General features: G+C 36.0%; 1 protein-coding gene across 3 annotated transcripts in view; it reads left to right on the top strand.

Moving 5' to 3' along the window:
- Positions 1-1,566: 1,566 nt before the first annotated feature.
- Positions 1,567-24,323, top strand: part of GABRA2 (gamma-aminobutyric acid type A receptor subunit alpha2) — a 148,786-nt gene continuing 126,029 nt past the window's right edge. For 2 of the 3 annotated variants that reach the window (XM_015138316.3, XM_078001759.1), the window contains exons 1-3: positions 1,567-1,815; positions 2,863-2,943; positions 5,411-5,526. In XM_015138316.3, coding sequence (XP_014993802.1) covers positions 2,873-2,943; positions 5,411-5,526 — 187 coding nt within the window. In that variant the 5' untranslated portion in view covers positions 1,567-1,815; positions 2,863-2,872. 3 annotated transcript variants of the gene reach the window in all.

The raw sequence follows: 24,323 nt of genomic DNA, 5'->3' as shown, positions 1-24,323 counted from the left end.
CAGAAAGTGGTGATTAATAGGTTAAAAAGGACAGCTGGAAATATTTACAATGTAAAGGTTTTACTCTCCTCCCATAATCTTCAAAGCAAAGCTAAAATTTACTGTAGATTAGCAGTGCCTGTTAGAAAAACTGCTCCATCTAGGAAAAACATCTGAATTTTTGGTGCATAACTAACAAAATTGAAGTGTTTGGCACATATTGACTCTGAATGTAAAATGACAGAAACATATCAGCATACTTAACTCTCTCTCTCTCTCTTTTTTTCCTTTAAAGTGTCTAACGTTTATAACAACTTCTGGAGGAGATAAACACTGACTCTGCTTTGCCTTAGTAGAATGTGCATAACATTTTGTCTTATGTGCAGTACAAAAAGGAAAATGTCTCTCTCTTTTTTTTTTTTTTTTTCTGTTCAAGTTGCACGTTTGGATTTTGTCACCTCATATAAAATAGAACAGAAATAAGATAGATCAAACACACAGTGCTGAAAGTGTAAGATGGGACTGGAATTCCAAGTCCCTTTGCCAGTGAAAAGCCCTAAAGGGGGAAAACCTCAAACCTTGTTACCTTTCCTCCCCCTGGGGAATGAGTTGCAGAGGTAGTAGAAACACAGCAGGTCCCTTTTTGCTCCGGGGTAATGTAAACTTTTGGAGCTGTTGATTGAGTTTGATCACCTGCTAGGGAGGGCGCCTGTGAAAAGAGGTTGGAAAAGGATTGCTGGAAGTGAGCGGGAGGTTTCCCAAGGTGTGTGTGTAATCTGCAAATGGACTTTACTGACTGGCTCAAGGGAATTCTCCAGCTTTAGAGCTTTCAGGGGAAATCGGTCTTGATTGCAGGAGTGTGAAGGAATGAATGATACATCAGGAGGGTTCAGGAAATCAAAGAAACTTCCTGCTGTCTGATTTCACGCAACATGCTTTGAACTTGGTCCTGCGTGGATGCGCTGATGACTAAGTAAAGGCGTGATTAGTCCCCTTGCCCTCCAGCGGGAGCGGAACCTCTTTACCTCTTAGCAGCCACGTCGCTCCACAGCAGGGTGATGTTGGGGGACGGGCGGCAGGGCGCGGCCCCAGGGATCTAGGGCATCACAGCCACACTGCATTTCCGACTTCACATCAACACCCACCAGCAGCCCTGCCAGGAACCTTGGGGGCTCTCGGGAGCCCCAGAAAGCGACCTCGGGGGGCAGCCCGGGGCGGCGCGTGGGCTCAGTTCCTCCTGCGCGGCGTGGGCGAGGGGAGCTGCGCTCCGAGCGCACCCGGGCGCCCGACGCCGCCCGGGTCTGCGCCGCTGGTAGTGCCAGGCGGGCGACGGTCGGTTTCCAGGGATCGAGGCGGGGGAGTGGGTGTGTAGGGGGGGGTCCCTGCGTTCCCGGGAACCTCCTTAGCCCTGCTACCCGGCCTGACTCCTCCTCCTCCAGGCGCGGGGCTCGTGCCCGCCACCGCCGGCGCGCACCGCGCCTCCGCCAGCGTCCCCCCAATTCCCCCCCTCCGCCCCAGCTCCTGTCATCGTTTTCCCCCTCCTCCTCTTCCTCCTCCTCCTCTTCCTCCTCCTCCGCCCATACCGCCACTACGAACGCCTTTGCCTCCCTCTACACCTCACGCCGCCGCCGCCGCTCCTAGCGCTTCTCTCCGGCTTCCACCAGCCCATAGCTCCACGCTCGCTTGGCTGCTGCAGTCTCAGTCTCAGTCTCTTTCTCTCTCTCTCTCTCTCTCTCTCTCTCTCTCTCTCTCTCTCTCTCTCTGTCTCTCAAGTTTCCTATCTCGTCAAGATCAGGGCAAAAGGAAGAAAACACCGAATTCTGCTTGCTGTTTCAGGTAGGGTCGCACACGTTGGTCCTGATAGAGACCCTTTCCTGTTTGTCTTTGCCTCGCGTGCATGCCTCATCTCCCCCACCCCACTTTCAGAGGCTCCCTGGAAACGGAGGAGGCTCAATTCCCGCACCTCCCTCCTACCCAGCGCACTTAAAAAATAATTTCGATACTTATCACCAGAAGCATATTTGCAACTACAATAAAATCCAGGACACCTGCCCGGCAGCACGTTAGCCTGGCTCTTTTATAGTCTTCAACTTTGCACACTGTGATTACCGCTGCCTGCCTGGCTGATGTTTGCTGCCGGAGCCTCAAGCTCCTTCTCTTATTGTGATCGTTGGCTCCGGAGCAGCTGTCAAACGCGTCGTTTCGCAGCACTTGATCCGAACCCGGCTGCCTCCAAGACTTGGTCTTGGGCAACCGTGGGTGGGCAAGGAAGGATGTTATTTTATTTTATTTTGTTAAGGGGAGTGAAGAAACGAAAACGTGAGGACTGCAGTTCACTGTAATGAAAAGAATAATTGCAAAAGTGGGCTGCCTGCCCCTAGCTTTTCCCGCTGTGGTTGCGGAGGTGGTCTTGGTTGAGGGGGTTGTGGCGTGAAGTACCCATCTCTCCTCTCCTTTCCTCCCCTCCCCTCCAACCCATTCCCTTTCCAGCTGCTATGTCAATTTAAAGTCCGGGGTGTTATTATTACATGTGTGCGCAAAACAGTGTTTGCTGACGATGAGGTTGGGGGACATTCCTGGCAGAGAGAAGTCTGATTACTTGGTCATCTTGCTGTTAAAAAAAAGAAAGAAAAAAAAAAAGAAAGAAAGAAAGAAAGAAAGAAAGAAAGAAAGAAAGAAAGGAGAAAGGAAAAGGGTGGGGGTGGGGGTCGATAAAAAAGAAATCTTCTCTCAATCATCAAGTCCCACACACAGTCCAGGAAGTAATCTCCGTAGCTTTAACACGAATCCCTAACTAAAAGGATATTCTTTGGGGTTACTTGGATAGTGGAACTGAAGGCAATTTTAAGTGTATTTTGTTTTTCCTTTCATGGCTTTGTAAAGAGCGGCGGTGATGAAGACGAAATTGAACATCTACAACATGCAGTTGTTGCTTTTTGTTTTCTTGGTGTGGGACCCTGCCAGGTGAGATATTTATTGTATTTGACTATTTTAATTCAGGGTAAAGATGTGTTTCTTGTATGCCATTAATGCTTTTGAAAATCAAGGGTGTTTTAAAGAATTATTTCTCAGAAAGGGGGTGTATGGGGAAAGTGAACTATGAAGTAGTAGGTTATAAAAACTTCACTGCTTCTCGTTCTTAGTGATAAGATCCAAAAGCAAACAGAAGCATTTTCCATGCAGACCATTCACAGAAGAAAAGAAAATCCTTTCAATGGCATATTCCTACAAGGAATTGAAGTAATTAAGTATAGGCACTTATAATATAACACCAGGATTCGGTAAGGAAGCCAAGTTTTCCTTCAAGCTGTCAGAAAAGTACCAGCTAAGTGATTTGAGTGTTAACTATTTTTTTTTTCCTTTTTCTTTTCTTTTTTTTTTTTTTTTTTTTAATGGTATGGCTCCTTTAGTCACCATAGAAAACCCAAATGATGTGTGAGTCTTAAACCTCTAGGTGGAGGTAGAATGCAACTTCACAATCACAAACAATAAAACAAAAGCTAGATTTATTAATCATCAACTTTTTGCATTATTAAGATTTTTTTCTCAAATGCTTACAATCAGGAGTACTGATTTAAAATATGTAATGAATTTTCTTTTGCCTATGCTATAAAAACATGAAATTAATTTTTATTGCTTTCAGTAACTTCATTTTATTTGTAGTCTTTCCTGATTTTCATCATCAGTGGGCATCTTTTCTTTAATGCCTTTAGGATATGATTCTCATAATATCAGAAGACCTAAGATACAAGTTTTATAAGAATGTTCTTGTAACTATTTATTTTTAAAAAACTAGTAAGTCTTTATTATATCTTTATTTATCTTTTAACTTTTTATTTTATTGCCCGAGTAATGGTCAAAGTATGAAAACATTTCATAGAATTGAGACACCATCTATCTCATAAAGCTTGTTTTTATTTGGAAAATATCTACTAATTTAATGACTGCATATTGGTTTGAGAAAGAAAATACAAAATGTGATTAAAAAACACTTTCAAGCGAAAAGCTCTATGTGGAACTTTATGAAAATCTTACTTATTGGTTTTAAAATTAGCTACTAAGTAGGCAATACAGAAACTTTTGAGGCTAGAGGGTATAAAGTGATACACTTATTTAATTTGTAGATGTTTATCTTCATTTCAATATTTTAATATTTTCTCTGCTCTTAAGACAATATTTGTTTGAGGTTGGTTACCAGTTTTTGATGTATTGTGACTGCTTATAGCCACTAGCTCTGTTATCATTTAAATGCAAATGGACACTTTTGATAATATTTTATACAATGTGCCTTGATCAGAATGTAATTATATATTACTTTTATTTTAAAAGAGTGGACAATCCATGATCAGTTAATAATCATTGAAAATCTTAGTGTTTAACCATATTTCTCTCAACTAGTTTTCTGTTCTATATTTGACCAGTAGTGCTTATGCCAGTCTTGTATTCTATTATATAAATGATTCCTTTTTGGGGCCAGTAATTTAAATATCTGATTCATTCTGAGGAAAAAAAAAAGACAATGAAAATGGACATTCTGTTTTATACATTTAGTTGCTTCTGCAACAAATTACTGCATGTGATAGAATCAGGGTTTGGCTTTATGATGGAGAAATAATGGAGAAAATCACAATTTCTAAAGCTTTTCTGGTGATATTTTGAGACCATTTGTTCTTTCTACAAATTTATCACCAAAACAAAATAACTAGGCATTTTAATCTTTACAATATTGCTCTTCTCAGAGACCAGTCAGGAAGAACTAGGCTCTAAGGATCTCTGCAGCTGTGTATGTGTTGCTGATGCTTTCAGAGCCCACCTCCCCTCCACCTCCTGGCTACATGGAGCCTGGCACATAGCCAGTGGAGTTTCCCTGATGTCTATATTGCACTTGGCCATTGGGTGGAGGTATACCCAAAGTAAGGAAAAAATCCTGTTTTAAAAGAGAAAAAGACATACAAAAAAGAAAGACTCTTATGAGAGAGATAGAAAATATATTTACCTTCAAAAAGCAATTTATTTCCCAATTAATATTGAAAACAGTTTTTCACGAGTCTGATTACTGGAATTTTCTAACTATAGAATAGCAATGCTAATAGTGTTTGCATGTGTTAATCTACAATCATAATATATCCCAGGAGATGGGTTTAGAAAGAAAATGAATAGTCCACATGAAATGTTAAAGGGATAAGAATCTCAAATAATGTTAACATGAAACTTCTGATAATCTACTGTTTAGAATCTATTTCAATTTCATGTTTACCTTGTTTGCAGACATACCAGTATTTATAGAAGTTAACAACAACAAAAAAAGGGGGAAAATTGGTGTTACTAATAGCCCAGGGGGGGTTAAAATTTAAATTAAGGAAGAAAAGCAGGTTGGCATTTGCAAAACACACGTATGTGTATATATAAGCTTTTAAAATTATCTGTTTAGGTTGGTGCTGGCTAACATCCAAGAAGATGAGGCTAAAAATAACATTACCATTTTTACAAGAATTCTTGACAGACTTCTGGATGGTTACGATAATCGGCTTAGACCAGGACTGGGAGGTAAAAATAGTTTTCCTTTTTTAAAACTCTCATAAAATAATGCCTTTAAAAGTTAAGGGTAATATTCCTATTTTAATACATTTTGTATATGAATGCATCACTGTGTCTATAAAATTATAGAAAATAGAAAGTAAGATATATGAAAAAACATTATCTGTGATTCCTTTTATACATACATAATGTATTTAACGTATCTTTCATAGAATGACTAAAGTCATATGGAGCCCAGACTTTCTGCATGAATAGTTTTTAAATTAACTTATTTTAAATGGCTAACTTTCTTACACTTAGAGTATGTTAAAATCTAGCATTATTGAGCAGATATACATATGAAAGTATATTTCATATGTAAAGAAAGTATACTTCCTTTGATCATATTTTCATATCAGCTCAGATACACAGAAATAAGGAACATAAAAATATAAGAATATAGTGGTTGTATTTTAACAAATACACTTTTTAGCATTCTATGATGATGCTTCTTTACACTTGCATGTGATATTTCTAAAATACGCACAAGTTTGTTGTTTTTGAAACTTTCAAAGACACTTCAGATATACATTAGACATAAGTCTAAATTTTTAGATTGTGGCACAGTTTGATTTCAAATTTAAACATTAGTTTTCTATTCAGAAAAATGTATTTTTACTCAAAAAGGGAAAGAAAATTTGGCTTGGGTAATATGTTAAATTTTAATGATTACAATTATCACTTGTTTGTTTCATAATCATTAAGATGTTTGGTCTCACAGTTAATTCAAAATTAAGACAAATTAGTTGAACAGTTGATAGTAATCGAAGATTTATATAGTTAATCTGGTTATTGCAAGTTTTAGTGACTTTGCAATCCTTAGTTGCTGGAAAAGATTTGTATATATATATATTTGCTAACTGTATGGTTTGAATTGTCCATGGGTAAGAAAAAAGTTGGAGGAGGCCCAACTGGTTCAATAATATGTCATTTAATTTCTATTAGTTTTTTTACTTGAATCCCTGAGTGATATCTTACATTTTAAAAGAGAAATTCCAGAGAGGAATAATGTTCACAGACATGACACATTGTATCCTGAAGGAAGGATTCAGTTGCTTAATATATGCTTAGTTTCTAATAGGAAAAATAAAAAGGAAAAGAATATCTGATTAGTAATTAATATGCCTAATAAACATGAATATAAGGATTACTATCCATGTTAACATATGTGACAATGAACTATTGACCAAACTTGTATAAGAGAAATAAGCCTAGTAAGTAAGAAGTAAGGCTCTCATAATTCACAATCGTGGTTTAAGAGGTAGTCTGCACTAAGGCAGATTTTTTTCCTAAGGCATAGATTGTATTATTTTAAAATAAATCATCTGCTGTCAAATTTTAAAATATCGAAGTTAGCCTGTAGCCTTTGTCTCTTTGAATTTTTAAGAGGAGTATTTATCCTCTGGGTATACAGTTGGGTAGTAGAAACTACCTGTTTTAGGACTTAGGTATTGCCACTGATCTCCTTTATTTCTTTTGTAAAATCTTGCATCCTTTTTATTTCCAATGCTTTCATTCAAATAGAGATTTATGTTACCTTGTTAGTTGGGTTAATACAATACACTAAGTGGCTTTTCTTGAGTTATTCTCTTCCTTCCTCAATCCTCTGATATTGAACATATGCTAATATCTCACAGTCAGGTCAGTCTTCTTTTAGCTTTATACTGCTTTTCATATGTCACTCTCTTCTCTTGATCCAGTGCCAACGGTGTCTTCCCATTTCCTTTGGTAGATGGTGGTGAGGGATAGTGGAAGGAACATATTCCTTGGAGGAAGACAGGTCTAGACTGGAATTCTGCTCCATTCACACACAGAGCTGTGCCTTGGCCATATCACCTGTTTCTGTGGCTGTGATATAGTTACCTTTAGAGTTGTTGAGTTGATTATATAAACAAAAACTGTACATAAAGCGTGTGCTACATATTGGCAGTTCAATGATATCAATTCTTTCTCTCCTCCCTTAGATTGCTAATTTAACAAGGATTTCCACAGGCTACTTCTCTGGTTTCATTTACCACTTTACCCCACCTCCCATTCTTCCTGCCCTTCAAACACATCTATTTATTTTCTCTTGATAATTCATTCTCATCTATTCCCTTGGCTTTTAGTCATATGATCTCCTCTGATTGGAATCATTTTTTCCTCATCCCCTCTGCTGATCTAAACCCTACCTTTCCTATGAAAATCATCTTAACACTAGTCTTTTTTAGTAAAGATCTTTCTTAACTGAATTGAAGCACCCAGATTAAATTTTCTCTTATTTTTTTTTAACCAGTCATTGGCACTATGTCTACTGGTACATATTATATGCTATCTTGTATGATATATTACCATTTTATGTTTCTCTTGTTACCTTATTAAGATTTGAAGCTCATTGAGTCAAGATATTGTAAAATAAATCCTCTTTTCTCAGCAACTAAATATTGATTTGCATATTGTGGTCATGAAATAAATGTTGATGCTTGATTAACTTTTCTGTGACCAGCTCATTTCTGGAAAATGGGACTACCTATATCTGGCTGACCTTTTAGTTAGGAATGTTGAGGTTGTAAGTTGAGTATCGCTCTGCAGAAGAGCAGCGTGACTTAATGAAGAGAACCTTGCTTTAGACTGGAGATTTAGCAAAATCCTGGCTCTGGGTCTAAGCAGTTGTGTGACCTTTCAATCCCTAGCCTCTCTGGATCTATATTTGTCATCTGTGAAACAGGATTTCTAATGACATTCTTAAATTTTTTTGAATTTTAAATATGACATATGCCATGAATTTAGCATAGAGACTGGCATTTAGTGGACAGTTAATAAATGATAATAGCTAAAAGACTTTGAAGAACTTTCTAAATGTACTGTTGCAAGTTTAAATTATTATCATGATTACTTCTGTATCCAACATTTTTAGTCTGAATGCACACATGTCATTTCAAATAGAAAGCTCAGGGAAATTACCTGTATCATTATTTCCCAGAATTGAATAATAAGGGAAAAATGGGCTCAATTCGATTTTAATGTCTCAAACTGAACTTCTCTATTGATCAATAATCTAGTTAATTAATCTCAGTTACTATTTTCTTTCCTTTATAACTATGACATAAATGAGTACATAGAAAAGAGGAACCAGTTTTGAACTATGAGTTAGAAAAAATGTTCTTTTCACCTGGCTCTATCATTACCAGCTCTTATTCTAGACATTTTGAGCCTGGATATTTTCTTTGGGAAAATGGGAATAATAGAATTTTATTCTAAGAGGAGGACACTCCACTGTGATTCATTTATATGACAAAAATTATATAATATATTGAGTAAAATATCTTAAGGTATTTAATGATTAATAATAGATCCCTTTAAAATTTTAAGTCAGAGCATGCCCCTCAACAGCTCAGATCCTTGCAATGGTGTCCTATTCATTCAGAATAAAAGCTGAATTTCTTGCGGTAGCCTGCAAGGCCTTGCAAAGTTTTTCTCCCCACTCTTTCTTTAACCTCACCTCACACAACTCTCTCTCTTGCTAACATTGCTTCAGTCACATTGGCTTCCTTCCTGCTCTTTGAACACACTGGGATACTCTGTGGAGCCTTTTCTCTGGTTGTCTTCTCTTCCCTGGTGTATCCACTGGTCTCATCTTCTCAACGAGGTCAACGCTGACCAACCTAATGAAACCCCAACCTGTCTACCCATCAGCAATCCTGATCCTCTTTGCCCAATTTCATTTTTTGTTTGTGCTTCTTTAGCACTATATATATACAAATATATATACATATATACTTTATTTATTGCCATTATATTAATTGCACATTTTTATCTCTTTTGCTAGAATGTATGCTCTATGAGCTCAGGGATTTTTTGCTTGTTTAGTAGCTTGATTCACTGATATATCTATCCTAAGCATCTGGAACCGTGCCTGGCACATAGTGAGTACTCAACAAGATATCTCTTGAATGACTTTCCATTTTATTAGTTGATTTCATTTTTGTTTTCAATGTGCCACCATGAAAATGATCAACTATAGAGTTTACTTCATCCTTAAAATCAATGGAATGATTATTTAATTACTACACCAACCTCTCACTATTAACACCAACGTATTTTAAGTTGATTTCTTGGTGAATTGGGATAATTATTATACCAATTACTTAAACTCCTGACTTACAGTACCTGTGATTCTGCCCCAAACTAACTGTGTGATTTTGAGTGATTCATTTTTCCTATCTATGACTTAATTTACTCATCTGTGAAGTGGGAGGAGGAGTTCTACTTATTCTATTTATATCTCACAGGGATAGTATATGGCTCAAGAACATTGAAATTCTTAAGAAAGTGCAATGTGACATAAAATTGATAGGTATTAGTATTTTTAGGTATAGCAGAGGAGAATTCTTCAAGGAGAATATTATGTTAGAAAGTAATATTATTTGAAAAACATGTCAAGAAAATATTGGTAGGTCTTATGCGTTTGGTAGTCTCACTTCATTGTGGGCCTGAAAACTTGACATGGCATTGCCTCAAAATCTTATCTAACAAGACCGTAGATGCAGATTAGCCAGAACTAATAACTGTATCAAGTCTTCTCTTTGTCTTCAATTTAGTCATTAGAACTAACAAGTAGGGGTACCTCCCATGGATGTTTATATTTCAGAGGAGGCTTTCACACTGTTAAATGAATAAAAGGAGCAACAGTTGTTTTTTGGGGCCAATTTTATAAGGTCATTGGAAAACTGAATGCGAAGACAGGCCTCATATATTTATGAAAGCTGACATCCACATGATCAAGAGTAACAACTATTAGCTATGACAAGCCTTGGAATCTAAATTATAGATTCAGCCTGGAAAATCTAGATTGAGTACCATGCTTAACTGCACATTGAAAAGCTGTTTTGAGGAGGTTGGCTAGTTAGAACCACCCTCCCCCAACCTGGTAGTTTTGTTTTATACTCTGAAACCTTGAAGATGCTTTATGCTTAAAAACCATGAAAAACATGAGGTCTGAACACAGACTTAGTGTCTGATGGTCAGTTTTCAACTTCATTCTTGGATATTTATCCTCAGGCTGTGGAGAGATATATGATAAAATATTTCCGTTGATGTTATTACTCCTCAAATTTACAAAAAATGAAATAGAAGCTATTGAGTGGGAAAAAGTTAATACCGAAAAATCTGATCTCTCCCAGAACCTACGAGGAATTCTGACCTCAAAAGAGCATTGTATTACTTCATAAAGTAATGGTTAAGATCAGTGCCTGCTTTTGAATTCTGTTCCTATTGTATATACTTATATAACTTTCAGCACATTGCTTAACCTCTCCTTGCTTTGGTTTCTTTATTTGTAAAATTACAAGGCTTATTGGTTTTTTGAGGGCTTATTTTACTTTTTACATCTAATCCCTTTGGACAGTGGCTGGCAAGCAGAGTAAGAACTCAATACATGTAGAAATTATTATCGTTATTGTTGGTTCTACTACCACTTCTACTAGAAATGAAATAGAATATATCAACCCATGTCACATTTAATTTATAAAAGCTTTGACTTCTGAAACACGATAAACTTGGAGCACACAGGATCCAGCTTTAAAGAAAGAAGTTATTTGTGTGTTTCTTATGCATTCAGTCTTATTGTGGGCACATCTTTGTACATGAACAAAATCCCTGAAAACAAAACCAATGAAAAAGATGATGTATTTATCTTTCATGATTACTATCATGACATATAAAAATTTGGCATCATTAATTCAAGATAATGAATTTGTCTATAGAAGCAAAGGTGTATTTACAGAATATAAGCTCATCATATGATATAAATGATAATTTTAGGGACACATCATAAAATTGAAAGCATAGTCACCACCCTAACCTGGGATGTACCAGACACTTCAACAGCAAAACCTCTGAGTCTTGAAACTTTAGAGTATATATCCTAATGCTTGATCACATCATACTTATCTTTATGATTATGGGGGTGGAGACATCAAGAGGGAGAGAACATGCCAAAAGTGTTTTGAGATCTCAGTATATAAAACTGAGGAGGCGAGGGGAAGATAGGGAAAGGTAGGTTGCAAGATGGTTGGAAAGAAGAGATCGAGCAGAGCTGTTAAGTAGTTCTAGTCTCAGATGAAGGCAGAGTAAACTCCAGATGTTAAAGCTTCTGCTTCTTTGAAAAGCTGTGATGTTTGGCATTCTCCTCAATCAGGCAGCTGCAGTCAAGGCTGATGCTCCTTCAGAAGCATGAGGCAGCTGAGAATCTAGTCTCCCTGCCTTTCAGACTCAGATTCCTGGGTTCTCCTAAAGTTCACTGAGTAGGATAACCTTCAGAATAAGCCTTCTGCATAAGCAGATTTCAGAGCCCTTTCATGCTCCGCACGAGAGCCACCCACTAGACTGCCTAAAGGTTACAGGGAACACTGCATTTTATTATTTCATGAGTGAGAAAATGAAAATAAATTGGGATGATTTCACACAAGTGTGTAAATAGCTTTTGATAAAAGTGTAAATGACTGATATCAAGTAGTTTGTCATTTCCTATTTATTTAAATTTACTTTGTGGGAGGCATGAAACATGTAATGGCTGCCTGAAGTGGGATGGGGAGGCTGGAGACTTGTGGACACAGCTTTCAAAGTCAGTTTCTTGAATTGTGTCTGGGGGCTATCCCACTTCTCTCCATATGGCATGAAAATAGCATGCTGATGGACTTTAACACAGTGCATGCTAGGTTAAACTAGAAACATATTAATGTTAGGTACAGCTTTTTGTGATGCTTTTTAATATTTTGAGGCATGACTAACAAGCATCTTAGTGTTTCTGCACACCCTCATTAACACTGTGTGTTGCTTGCCCACTCCTTGTTGCAGAATGGGACTAAGATAGACTTCTTAGGAAGTAATTACGGTGAGGTAGTTTTGCAGAATTTTGTCTCAGTTGGTTGCTTTAACCAGATATATAGCATGTGATTGTTTTTATAGAAAAGACAGACTGAATGTATGAGAGCACTGGATGCATTATATTGGATAGTAGCACTTTCTCTCCATACAGCAAGTGTCAGGCAAAGTTTAAGGTGATGTCAGTAAAGTGCATGGCCCAGAGAATATTAACTATTTTTTTTTTGAGACAGAATCTTGCTATGTTGCCCAGGCTGGAATACCATAGACTCAGTCTTAGCCCACTGTGGCCTCCACCTCCCAGGTTCAAGTGATCCTCCTGCCTCAGTCCCCTGAGTAGCTAGGACCGCAGGTGTGTGCCACCACACCCAGCTAATTTTTAAATTTTTTGTAGACACAGGGTCTCACTATGTCTGGTCTTGAACTCTTGGCTTCAAGTGATCCTCCCACTTTGGCCTCCCAAAGTGCTGGGATAATAGGCATGACCCATTGTGCCTGGCCGCTACCCATGTTTTAATGAACTAACACTAGGGCTTTGTTTTCATCTGAAAACATTTTTGGTTAATAGCAGTTGGTTCTTTCAACCATCACTATTGTGAAGGTGTTGTCCTCAGTCATAATTTTGAGGGATGCTTATTTTGGCTGTTTCAGGCACAAGCATGCCTCACTCACTGTATTTTTTGCCTGTAGCACTTCAGCTCAGATGCAGTCAAAGTTTTTCTTTCTCTCCCCCTTAATACACAGTGGATAAATTGGACCATAAGCATGACTGATCCATTTGTTTTAGTGTTCTATTTTGATTGCTACAGATAAATCACCTTGTAGAAATCTATATTGGTAGTGAAGATAGTGAAATGAACAGATTGGCCAGTAAACAATTCATTGCTTCTCAATGTGTTAACACAGAAAGAGTCAAATTAAATTATTCTAGTATTTTGTTCCTTAAAATGTGTATTGAAAGTGTGTGATATGCCAGCCACTGCACTCTGCAGGATATAAAGACATACAAGGTGTGGTGTTGGTCTTCCTGGAAATGAAGTCTCTCAGGGGGAGATGAGGCATACACCCTGTCATTCTCAAAATAGCTTGAAACCACACAACACATGGTCCATTATAAGAACATTCTATTGAAGTTTAGAGAAGTAGGAAATGATTTTTGCTTGTACCATTTAACTGGAGTTAGCCAAGTTTTGTAGTTGTAAGTATAACTCATTCATTCAACTGTTTCTTACTAAGGGCTTAGGATTTGCTGGGTACTATTTTAAATGCTAGAAATCCTATCATGAACAAGATCCAGTCTGCATAAATTCATATCACACCATATTTTGGCTTGTTCTGGCTTTCATGTGTTCTAGGCACTGGTTTCTTCTTTCTCTTCTTAATTAAGAATTGTATATAACCACTCTGTGTTTTCTTTATTGAACTTTAAGTATTCTGTCATAAAGGGAAGAGTGATTTCTGGTATATTTACTGTGAGACAGAGAATTATGATATATACAGAAGAGAGTAAGACTCAGAGAGCACATTTTTCTATGTCTGTAGCAGGGATGTCGAGGGTGTTTAAGTGTGGCATTCCCAAAAGTACTAAGACAGTGTTAATTCCAATAGAAACTTCGTATACTATTCTGTTACCTTCTTTAGAAAAACTTATTTGTTTTGAGCTACAGGTGAAAGAAAGAAAACTAGAAATGAACAGCAAAATGAAAAACTTTTAAAGAGTTATGTGATGAGAATTATGTTTATTTCTTCTAAATTTTTAGTGTTGTTAACACAGAATTCTGGAAATTTTTGTTTTTCAGTTAAAATACCCTCAACCCATGAGGTACAGATCTTATCATTTACAAATAAGGTATTATAAAACTAAAATTAATCTTTAAATATTAAATGATTATATACAGAAGCTCATCAAATTAAGGATATCAACTTATCACCATATACAGATCCCTTCAAATTCTCCACTAGATTTTGCAGTGTAAGTAATTAGCATTAGTGGTAGTTTTGGTATCTTGGTGTTTTTTGTACAATAGTACCTTTTTAAGGTGTAATCTTAATTTGATATATGAGTTAAATCTATTTCATCTTCTCTATATTTCTTGTTGTTTATTTCAGTATTAAAATATGTTAAAAAGTAAAAATAGTTTCACATAATTTTTTTAAATAGTATTCTGCGATTTAATAAATATTTTTATTAACATTCAGATTGTCACAAGCTTATTAGGGGAGTGAATGCAAAATGTTTCGGGGATATATGTTATGCCTTTTTTTTTGTATAGAAGCATATCGTTTTCTTAGAGAATGTGATTAATTAGGGCATTAATAATTTGATTTAAAACGTCATACAAAGTAAGATGTTCCTTCTGATATATATAAATATGCATATAGTATCCATCAAAAATATACTAAAAATAAGGTCATAATATTTTTAAATGTTCGGTGGAGATGTAGCAAAGCCTAATAACTTCATGAATATTTCAGGAATATACTGAAATACATGAGTATTTCAATATAATGGGTAGTACAATTGGATTTTGTTTATGAGCAGAGGAGTAGAGTTACATCTCAAGGTTAAGGAAAGTTGAAGAAGGGATAAAAATTATAAATGTCTCCAAGTAGTATTACAAAATACATTATTTAGATTGTGTTTTTTAATGGGACCTAACATATTTTAGTAAGTATTGCATAGGCATTTGGTTTCCATTAAGTTGGCAAAAGGATCGGATGCTTTTAGAATTAGGTATGTTAAAAACTTTCCAGGACAGAAGATAACTCCAGACTTGAACTGGAGGAGTTTAGAGGAGGAAGACAAATGTCACGGGGGACTTTTAGAAAGTGATGGAAGATTTCCTGTTTACTCTTAATTACTTGTGAAGATTTTAGATTTTGTAGCAAAAGATGCTGAGTTACTAGGATTTTTTGGTTGGAGAGTTCAAATTTTTTCAATTACATGCATTTTTAAGGGTCATTACAATAGAATTCCACAAGTTAGCAATAGTCAGAGAATCAGGGTAAACATATCAAATTCATTGTTGTTACTGTGATTATATAGAGAAACTCTTCAAAATTTTCAGGAAAAAAATAGTGGGCTAAAATGCTACTTAGGTTTGCAAAGAAGATTAAAATTTGGATACCACAAGAGAGTACTTCCTAATTAAAAGAAAATGGAATTGCAAGGCTGGTGTTCAGGTCAGGTAGAAGGGAATATGGGAGGATAGATTTAATTAGTTATCTAGGGCATGTAAGGGTAATCACTGAAGCAAAAAATGGGAAACTGATGATTCGTGCTTAGTAGAATTGCAAAAGAATTGTCCAACACATATTCGAGTAAAAGAAACTTCAGAATCTTAAGAGACTAAATGGGGCAGGCTTACATTGTAAAAATATTATAAAAGAATTAGAGTTAATGTAGAGTCACTTTTAAGGAAGCAGAGGATTTCTAAGACAACAGTAATTAAAACTGAGGATCCTTTTATCATTTTGAGTAGTTTTGGCTTAGTGGCAATTATAGAGTTGCAGGATCAGAGATAACTAACAAGAAAACCATATATAGAACCATGTTATTAGTAATAATTATATTAAAATATGTCACCATTTAAAAAGATTAAATGTCGTAAGTTGACTTCTTATTATTCAGGTACATACATCAGAATAACAGTTACCTGAACTCTTAAGGGAGAAAAGACAATGTAGTAGTGAGGAGAATATTCATGCTGTAACAGATTCATTTCAACTTTCGTTCCTTCAAGCTTCCCTGATAATCTGCAGGGTTCTAGGAGGTATTTTTGACTGCTGCCAAATTGATGGCACAATTAATATCTTTAACAGGGAGGGTCATTTAGGATTTACATTATGATCTGTGAAATATAGGGGTGATGAAAAGTTCCATGGAATACAGTTGCTGACTCAGGATGAGGACATTTACATTCATATGCCTATTACACAGATGTTGACTGCGTTTGCCATTCTTTTTTAGCTGCTACCACATCCATTCTGGTCTTTGTCATTTTTGGTGACAGCTTCTAATACAGTCATCTCAGCCTCAGATATCTGACTGCCACCAGTTCCAGGGGGCAGCTGCAATTTCTGACTGTGTTGCCACTGCATTGGAACAGCTGGGATGTTAAGCAAAATCTATCAACACAAGGAAATTGGGCAGGTGCACATTTAAGTGACTGGATCTGAAAGTTAGCGGGGTGAAAGCAGATGTCTCTTCATCATATCCCTTCCCTTTAGGGAACAGTTTGTGGCCTCTTATATCTGTAATTTTCCCCACCCGCTTAGAGAGGGTGGTGTAACACTTTACATACTTCTGTCTGAAGACATTGGAAAAGGATATAGTAATCTCAAGTGACTTTTTATACTGCAAATTTAATGCCAATTGGAAACAGGAAACTTTGCTCTCTAGCATTGGAATAAAATTATCAAATATAGGTAAGAGAAGAATTATCATAGTAGCCTTCATCGGTTAGGGATGTGTTTGCCTGAGTGTAATAGGAAATTCCACCTACAGTGACTTCAGTGGGGGTTAATTTTTCTCACGAACAAGAATTTTACAGATTGGTGGTTCCTAGCACTAACTGAGTTCTTAAAAAAGGTGGCTTAAATAACATAGACTCTTTATTTTTTTCATCACCTTCCTTAGTGTTTCCTTCTCTTTATGCTTGTCACCTCATGATCTCAAGATGACTGCTGCAGCTCCAACTATCCTATCTATGATTAAGGCCAGAATAAAAGGAAGGAATGGAATCATCTGTTCCTTATGTCAGAAAAATAAGACTTCCAGGCACTTGCAGCTGATTTCTGCCTTTACCTTCATAGCTCTTTTCAGCTAGGAGGACATCTGGGGAAATTAGTGTCCTGCTTGGCATTGGGCACATTTCTGCCCTAAATAAAATTGGATTTATTAGAAAGGAGGAGGATGTATTTGATCAGAAAGCTACTGGCAATGCCTGTCACATCTGTTAACTCTCTAACAGAAAAGTTACTTATTCTCTCTGTGCCTCCATTTCCCGCTTTGTAAAGTGTGCATATGAATAACCTGGTTGGTGATTATTAACATGCATATGTTGATTCAATACATTTATGTGGAACTCAAGATGCTGCATTTCTAACAATCTCCTAGGTGATGCCAGTGCTGCTGTTCTGTGTGCCACACTTTGTGCAGCAAGGAAGTGATTAGCTCAGGCTACCATGTTGTACAACCGCAGGGGAAATTCAGAAAGAATATAATGTAGTGAAGAGAAGGGGCCCTTTAAGTGCTCACTAAATATTATTATGATATCAATTTTTTGACACTTAGAGATTTATAATTTTTATTTCTAAATGTTGGTGGTGATAAACTTTATTTTTAGCAGAGTATAATCATAAACACATTTATTTCTTATACTTTTACAAAATTGTTGGTAAATATAAGACTGACCCTTAATTTAGGTGGATATGATGCGTAATATTGAATACAATTTCTCTATCCAGTCATGACTGCACTTTACTTATATCATCCTCTACGAGTAAAAAAAAACATATCTATATCTGTATATAGGTATGTAGAAAAAATTAAAACTAGTCTGCAATAATGCTCAGTAATATTTGAACCTTGCTTTATAAAAACTGTATTGGATACTGCAGTTAATGAGTTGTGGGAAGAAAAAATCGAAATGAAGGTTTTGAACAAAATCTGCATAAAAAATGGATTATAAAAATAACTAATTTAAATCTGAATATGGTTTTATGATAAAAAAATTACCACACTTAAAGTTTTGGCAGAAATATAATAGTACTCTCAATTTAAATTATTTTATGTTCTATTTAACATGTTCTAAATTTTCCCTTTGGAGAGATAAAAAGGGTGATGTTCTTTAGAACAATATTATATATGATTTGTATCAGAGCCTGACAAAGACCACTTTATAAATCTAGAGGATCCTGAATTGGTGAAAAATATTGTACTTTAATTTTACTGACTTGCTAAGAGGAGAAAGAGCCTTTAATTTGATCAGAGGATTTTGTGATGGCAAAGCTGTGTGCTAGAGTACAAAACAAACGCTAGTTTGTATATAAATTTTTTTTGTGTAAAAGCTGTGTGACTATGGACCAGTATTATCTCTGTGACTCAGTTTCTGGAACACGAGTATGAGGGGACTGTTGTTCAATAACCTACAATGCCCCTTCGATCTAAAATTTCTCCTGTGGTTTTGTGAGTGTGTGAGTGTGTGAGTGTGTGTGTGTATCTGTGGCTTGTTTCAAGGCAAATAGAGTAGAAAATAGCGTTCTTGGAACAGAAATCTAAACCAATTTTTTCTTTGTAGAGAAATAGACAGAGTATAGAGTTGAATACAAGCAGAATAAGGCTGCAAACCTCTAAAGTCTGTCCAGCCTGGAAGGACACAAAGGCTGCTTTGGTTTTCTGACTCCTAGCAACTAGGAGTTTGTACAAAATTAGGTGCTCCCATTGCATGAAAATTCCAATTAAGAGCTTCTTTTAAACCTGAGTAAGGTTTGATTAGGAAGTGACTGGTGTAAGTAAGATAGTAATAAATGCATTAAATTATATTTCTCAGCTGTTTATGCTTCTAAATGTTGCTCTATATTCTTTATACATGGTATGTGAATGGCAACATCTCTTCAAATTCTCTGTCCTGTTGGACTTCATAGATCTATCTCCACTTGATACTCCTCTTCCTGTTTTTTTTCCCCCCTCTACTATTCTTTATCAGGTTTTTTTTTTTTTCCTTTGGCTTCTCTTTATCTTCTCTCTTCTGAAGTATATGGGTGCATTCCAATGTTCTATACTTTTAACTCTTACCTTTTACTTTAATGATTTTCCCAAAACAGTTTAATTCAATTTCATGACCTTAAATATTAACCTATATGTAGTTTATTCACGAATTTTAATTTCTATCCCAGATGCTTTTTTTTTTTTCTGCTTTGCTTATTATTGTTCAGATGAACTCCTTTCTATGATTATCCACTACTTTCATGATTCAGGGCACTTAAGGTAGCTCATGTAGCCAATGGCGTCTGTTCACTCTTTTTGGCTCCATCTCTTACTACTTGTCACTAATTTTGTTTGTGGTGGTCCAGATTCACTGAATTAATTTCATCTTTTATGTTTTAGTAAAATTTAAAAATAGACTTCGGACCACTAGCCTGTGAGTCATTATGTAGACTATTGCTTCTATTAGGAACCACATTTTCCTATTTTTAGGTTTTAGATTAGATGTCACTACCATCTAGAAGCCTAAATGACTACCATCCACTTAAATACACACATTTCCTTTGGAACAAATCTCCCATTACTATATTTAATATAACTCTAACATGTAGTTTTGTATTTCTATCATACACCCATTGGAATCTAAGATCTCTAAATACAAAGACTTATGACTCTCTGCCTGTTGATTTATCCACAATACTATATGTAATATTGTTAGGATATAACAGTAATCACATATTTTGAATAGATAGACGAATGATGAACCGTGCCCTTTCATACATGGATTTCTCAAATTAAGTTTCTAGGAACTAAACTCATAATTCTGCCACCTAAAACTGTTTTTTCAGCCTGTAGTTCTCTTGCATGGCTAATGGTATCTGTATTTGTCAAGCTACAATAACTAAAAATCCATCTGAAAATAATTTTTCAAATTCTCTTCACTCCTATCCAGTTTCTTGCTTCTAATCTCCATCCTCTAATCCACAGGTATCAACATAATGTATTGGCCTATTCTTGTTTTTAAATAAATAATTAACTTAAAACATTTGGAATCCAATAAAATGTGAACTTCTGTCTTCTCTTTTAAAGATGACAAATCTGGTGACCCCAAGCTGAAATTCCCGATGACAGTAGCTCATTGAAATTCGGTAATAGCTTCCCTGATTACAGGGGTGTGCCCTTTAGATTTAGCCAGAGATCCATCCAGTGTATGTCACTCAGTCGAGTAAATTGCTTGACCAGGAAATATTGTGCTGCCCCAAGGAAACGTTTGAGTATATTAACCTAGCCCTACCCTATTTTCCATATTGCCAGATTTCTAACTTTTAGTTAGATTTGATTATGTAGTTATTTTGCTCAACATCTTTAATAGCTTTCTTCTTTCCCAGTTTCCAGAGTGGAATCTCCAGTCTGTGTAACATAGCCTTCAAGAGCCAGAACAAAGGGGCCCAAACTCAAATGCTCTCCATGGGCAGAACAAATAAAGGAATGAGTGGAGCATAATGGAGATTGAAGAACTAGAGAGCACATTTCTTGTACAAAGGATGTTGAGTTTTATCTGATTACTGCCATATAAGTGTTTAAAATCAGAGTTGCCAAATATTCCAATTATTTTTTAAAAGTTGTTGAAGATCTCCATTTTTATAGAAAGTTTTCTTAAGCCTTAAAGGTCAACCAATTTTCATTTAAATCAAAGTAAACACATTCTGTGCTTCCCAAACAAATCACACTTGAGTATTAGTTTGCAGTCTCTGGCCCTAAACCAATACTTCTCATAAAAGGTATGAAAAAATCAGTCAGAAAACTTGTTAAGTGCAAATTTAACAAATCATCAAAGACTCATTCAGATTTGGTTTGGTCCCAGAACTATATTTCATCAAATGTTCTTGATTCTGATGCACGTGGTCCAAACACTGGACTGAGTCATCTGTTTTCAAGGTTCTGGTTAAAAATGATGGTTTCTTTCTTCTTTCTCTCATAGTTCTTTATTTGAACTCTTAAGTTAAAAGGGAAAAATATATGTGTATAGTAAGATTGGTCTGTTACCAGATGAGTCTAGCTAGCATTTTCCTTAAAACCTCAAAGAGAGACCTTTGTCCCCCATTGTTATGAGCTGGCTATCAGTGTTATAAGGTCAGAGTCCTACTTTTGTTTAGTGATTGGATTAGTCAGAATTAACTGACTTATGTTTCAGTAGTAACTATCCAGTTTTATCTCTCTCTCATGTATCTTGCTCACAATCCAACCTTGTCCACTGAGGTTGGATGGCATGTAGGAATGAGCTCGTTTATGTCTTCCTCACTTATGGTCTCAGGTTGATGGACCTCCACTATCTAAAACATTGCTAGCCACTGTGTCCAAGGGAAAGATGTAGCTAGGTGCACACTGTCATTTAAAGTTTCTGCCCATATGTGACACAATGTCCCTCTGCTCACAGTCCATTGTTCAAAGGAAGCCATATAAACATGTTTAACTTCAAGGGGACAGGGAAGTGCAACCCTACCATTTACTCAGAAGTAGAAGAACTAGCAATATTTTGCAAGTAGCTTAATGACTACCACACTTGGCAGGTAGAACCCATTTCTCAGGGTGCAAGTCATCTTCCATAGTGACTGATTATACAAACTGTTTGGTGGCACAGGTCATATCTCATTTTAAGATATATAATTCTGCAACTATGTTTTGTCTGTAGCATGCATAGAATATTTACGAAGTTAACTATTATATAAAATTAATTATTATAAAGATATGATGTTAATAACAACGCTTTTCTGGATATAGTCAACTTTATATACCTTCTCTTTTCTTGGTGTTAGAAGTCAGTGCTGTATGCTCTTTATCCCAAGCTCCCAGGAATAAAGAGCTTTTCCATTTGTGCTGTGAAGAGATAGTTCCAGTTGAAGATATTTAAAAAGAGATAGTCTTTGAAGTGTTAGTCTGAAATTTCAACCTCTGTGACAGTAATTGCCAGGGAGAATGGAGTTAGATAGGTGAGGAACAGAGACCATGTATGGTTTGCTACTGTGTCCTTAGTGCCTGGCACAGGATGTAGAATTCATCATTTGTCAATTGATTATGTATGTGAATCCAACACTCATGTATGTAAAAACAGACATATCTGTACTTTGGAGAGCTACTTATTTTGGGTTCTCAGAAACATTTTTGACATTCAACAGTCAATTTTGTCTGTATATTTTAGTGATTTAGACTTCTGACATTGCTAACAATGAGTCATCCTTTTCAGAAACAATGTTTGTTGCTTGATAGGTGGGTTAAATTGGTCTGCTGAACCTTAAATTCAGTAGTACATAAAATTAGAACCATTGGGTTGAACTTGGATTTAATATAGTGAAATGAACTAATTCAGTAGCTCTTGCTGTTACTGCATTTCAGACCATCTGAGCAGTGATCATGAACAAAGGCTCTATGGTTTCAGTTGTCTGTAATGCTTACGGCACTGCCTTCTAACCCCACAACAAAAGTTTTGGAAGAGTCACTAGATGCACATGATAGAGATAAAAACAAAAACTATAAAGATGTATTTTAAAAGACTGAGAAGCATAAGCCTAAAATGTCTCTCTATTTTGAGATTTTGCAAAACTATTAGTTTCACACAAACCATTTACATTTTTTCAGTTGTCTTGCAGAGGCTGTTAATGAAAAGTTATAAGATAATGGAATCATACTAAATTATAATTTCTAACAGGTTTTGAGATTGAGGTGCCATGCTAATTACTTTACATATCATTTAATACTCATTATCACTCCCATGAGATAGATAAATTGATGACCCCTACCTTACAAGCAAGGAAATGAGAGCCACAGACCAATTACTTGCCTTTGGTCACCTGATTATTTTGTGATGGCATGGATGTTCTAGTCAATATAATTTTCTCAAGAGCCTTTATCCAGAGTCTTATCAATCAGGAATTAAGCACCTACAAATCTAACAAAGGTGGGGTCAATGAGTATATGTATGCTTTGGAGGAGGAGGTCATTATTTGTTACATTTGTGTAATCATTAGCCTCTGGATAAGTACCTCTGGAAGGGGAAGGATGGTGTGCAGTTTCATTCTTCTATTTGTTTAAGTGTTCTCACTATTGCATTTCTTGGTCAACCTGACTTTGACATGTATCCAGACTTGAAAATAGGTTTAGACATGGAGGATCAGAAAGCACAGTACAGTGGTTAGCAGAAAATCTATTAGGGCATTGTGAATTAAAGCCAGAATCTTTTACTCTCACTACTGATTTTACTCCCTTACTGTGTAAATCAGAGCTTTTGGTATTATTATGCTGGAGAATAGCTAATGAGAAGGAGACAAGAAGACCATGTGATCTAGATAGATAATCTCAGCATTTCTTGGTACATAGTACATTGGTACTTGGGTTATTTGTAAAATTAGTAATACAATGATGCAATTGTTCATATAAATTTCCACCATGCTAAGCTTATTATAAGTGATATTGAAGGAATATGGTACATGAAGAAGGGATAAGTATATGAAAGGCGAATAGATGAAGGCATATTAAATGCAAGAGCCCTCTTTCCAGATGCATTGGGTTACAGCTGCTTCATTTCCCTTTGTTCCCATTTGAACCATGTACATCTTATGAGACACAATATAGTGTACTTTGGAAAAGACCAGGCTTTGGAGCTTGAAAAACCAGGTTTTGTATTCTGGTTTGAGCAAGTTCTTACCATGTGCTTTTTGTACACATGAATTGCCTTCTCCCTGCCTCAGTTTCTTCATCAGTAAAATAAGTATAAAATAATTAATATTTATAGCAAGTTTACAAAGATTAATGAAATTATTTGTAATGTTCCTGTAAAAGTACCCACCACATGTTGGGTGCTCATTAGTGGCCAGTTTTGCATGTGCTCTTTGATTTTTGCAAACATGTCATAATGTGGAGATTTGTTCATAATTTAGGAAATAATGAGTGAAAATGAGAGATCCTTTAAAAATAGGACATGAGATAGTTATTTTTACTAAGAGAATTCATGGAGTTTGATAATCTTTATTTAACTGTGCATCCTAGGGTTACATGTGATTAAACTTCTCCTTTGTGGGATGCCCTTTGAGTAGAAGTTTATTGCAAAATTATCCATAGAATTTTTAAATTGCATGATATTTCTTGTCATACACTAGAATTAAATGAGAAGAAATTGTTGGATTTTGAGATTACATAT

The sequence above is a fragment of the Macaca mulatta genome, chromosome 5, assembly GCF_049350105.2.
Source record: "Macaca mulatta isolate MMU2019108-1 chromosome 5, T2T-MMU8v2.0, whole genome shotgun sequence".
Classification (NCBI taxonomy): Eukaryota; Metazoa; Chordata; class Mammalia; order Primates; family Cercopithecidae; genus Macaca; species Macaca mulatta.
This window is presented reverse-complemented; position numbering and strand designations above follow the sequence as displayed.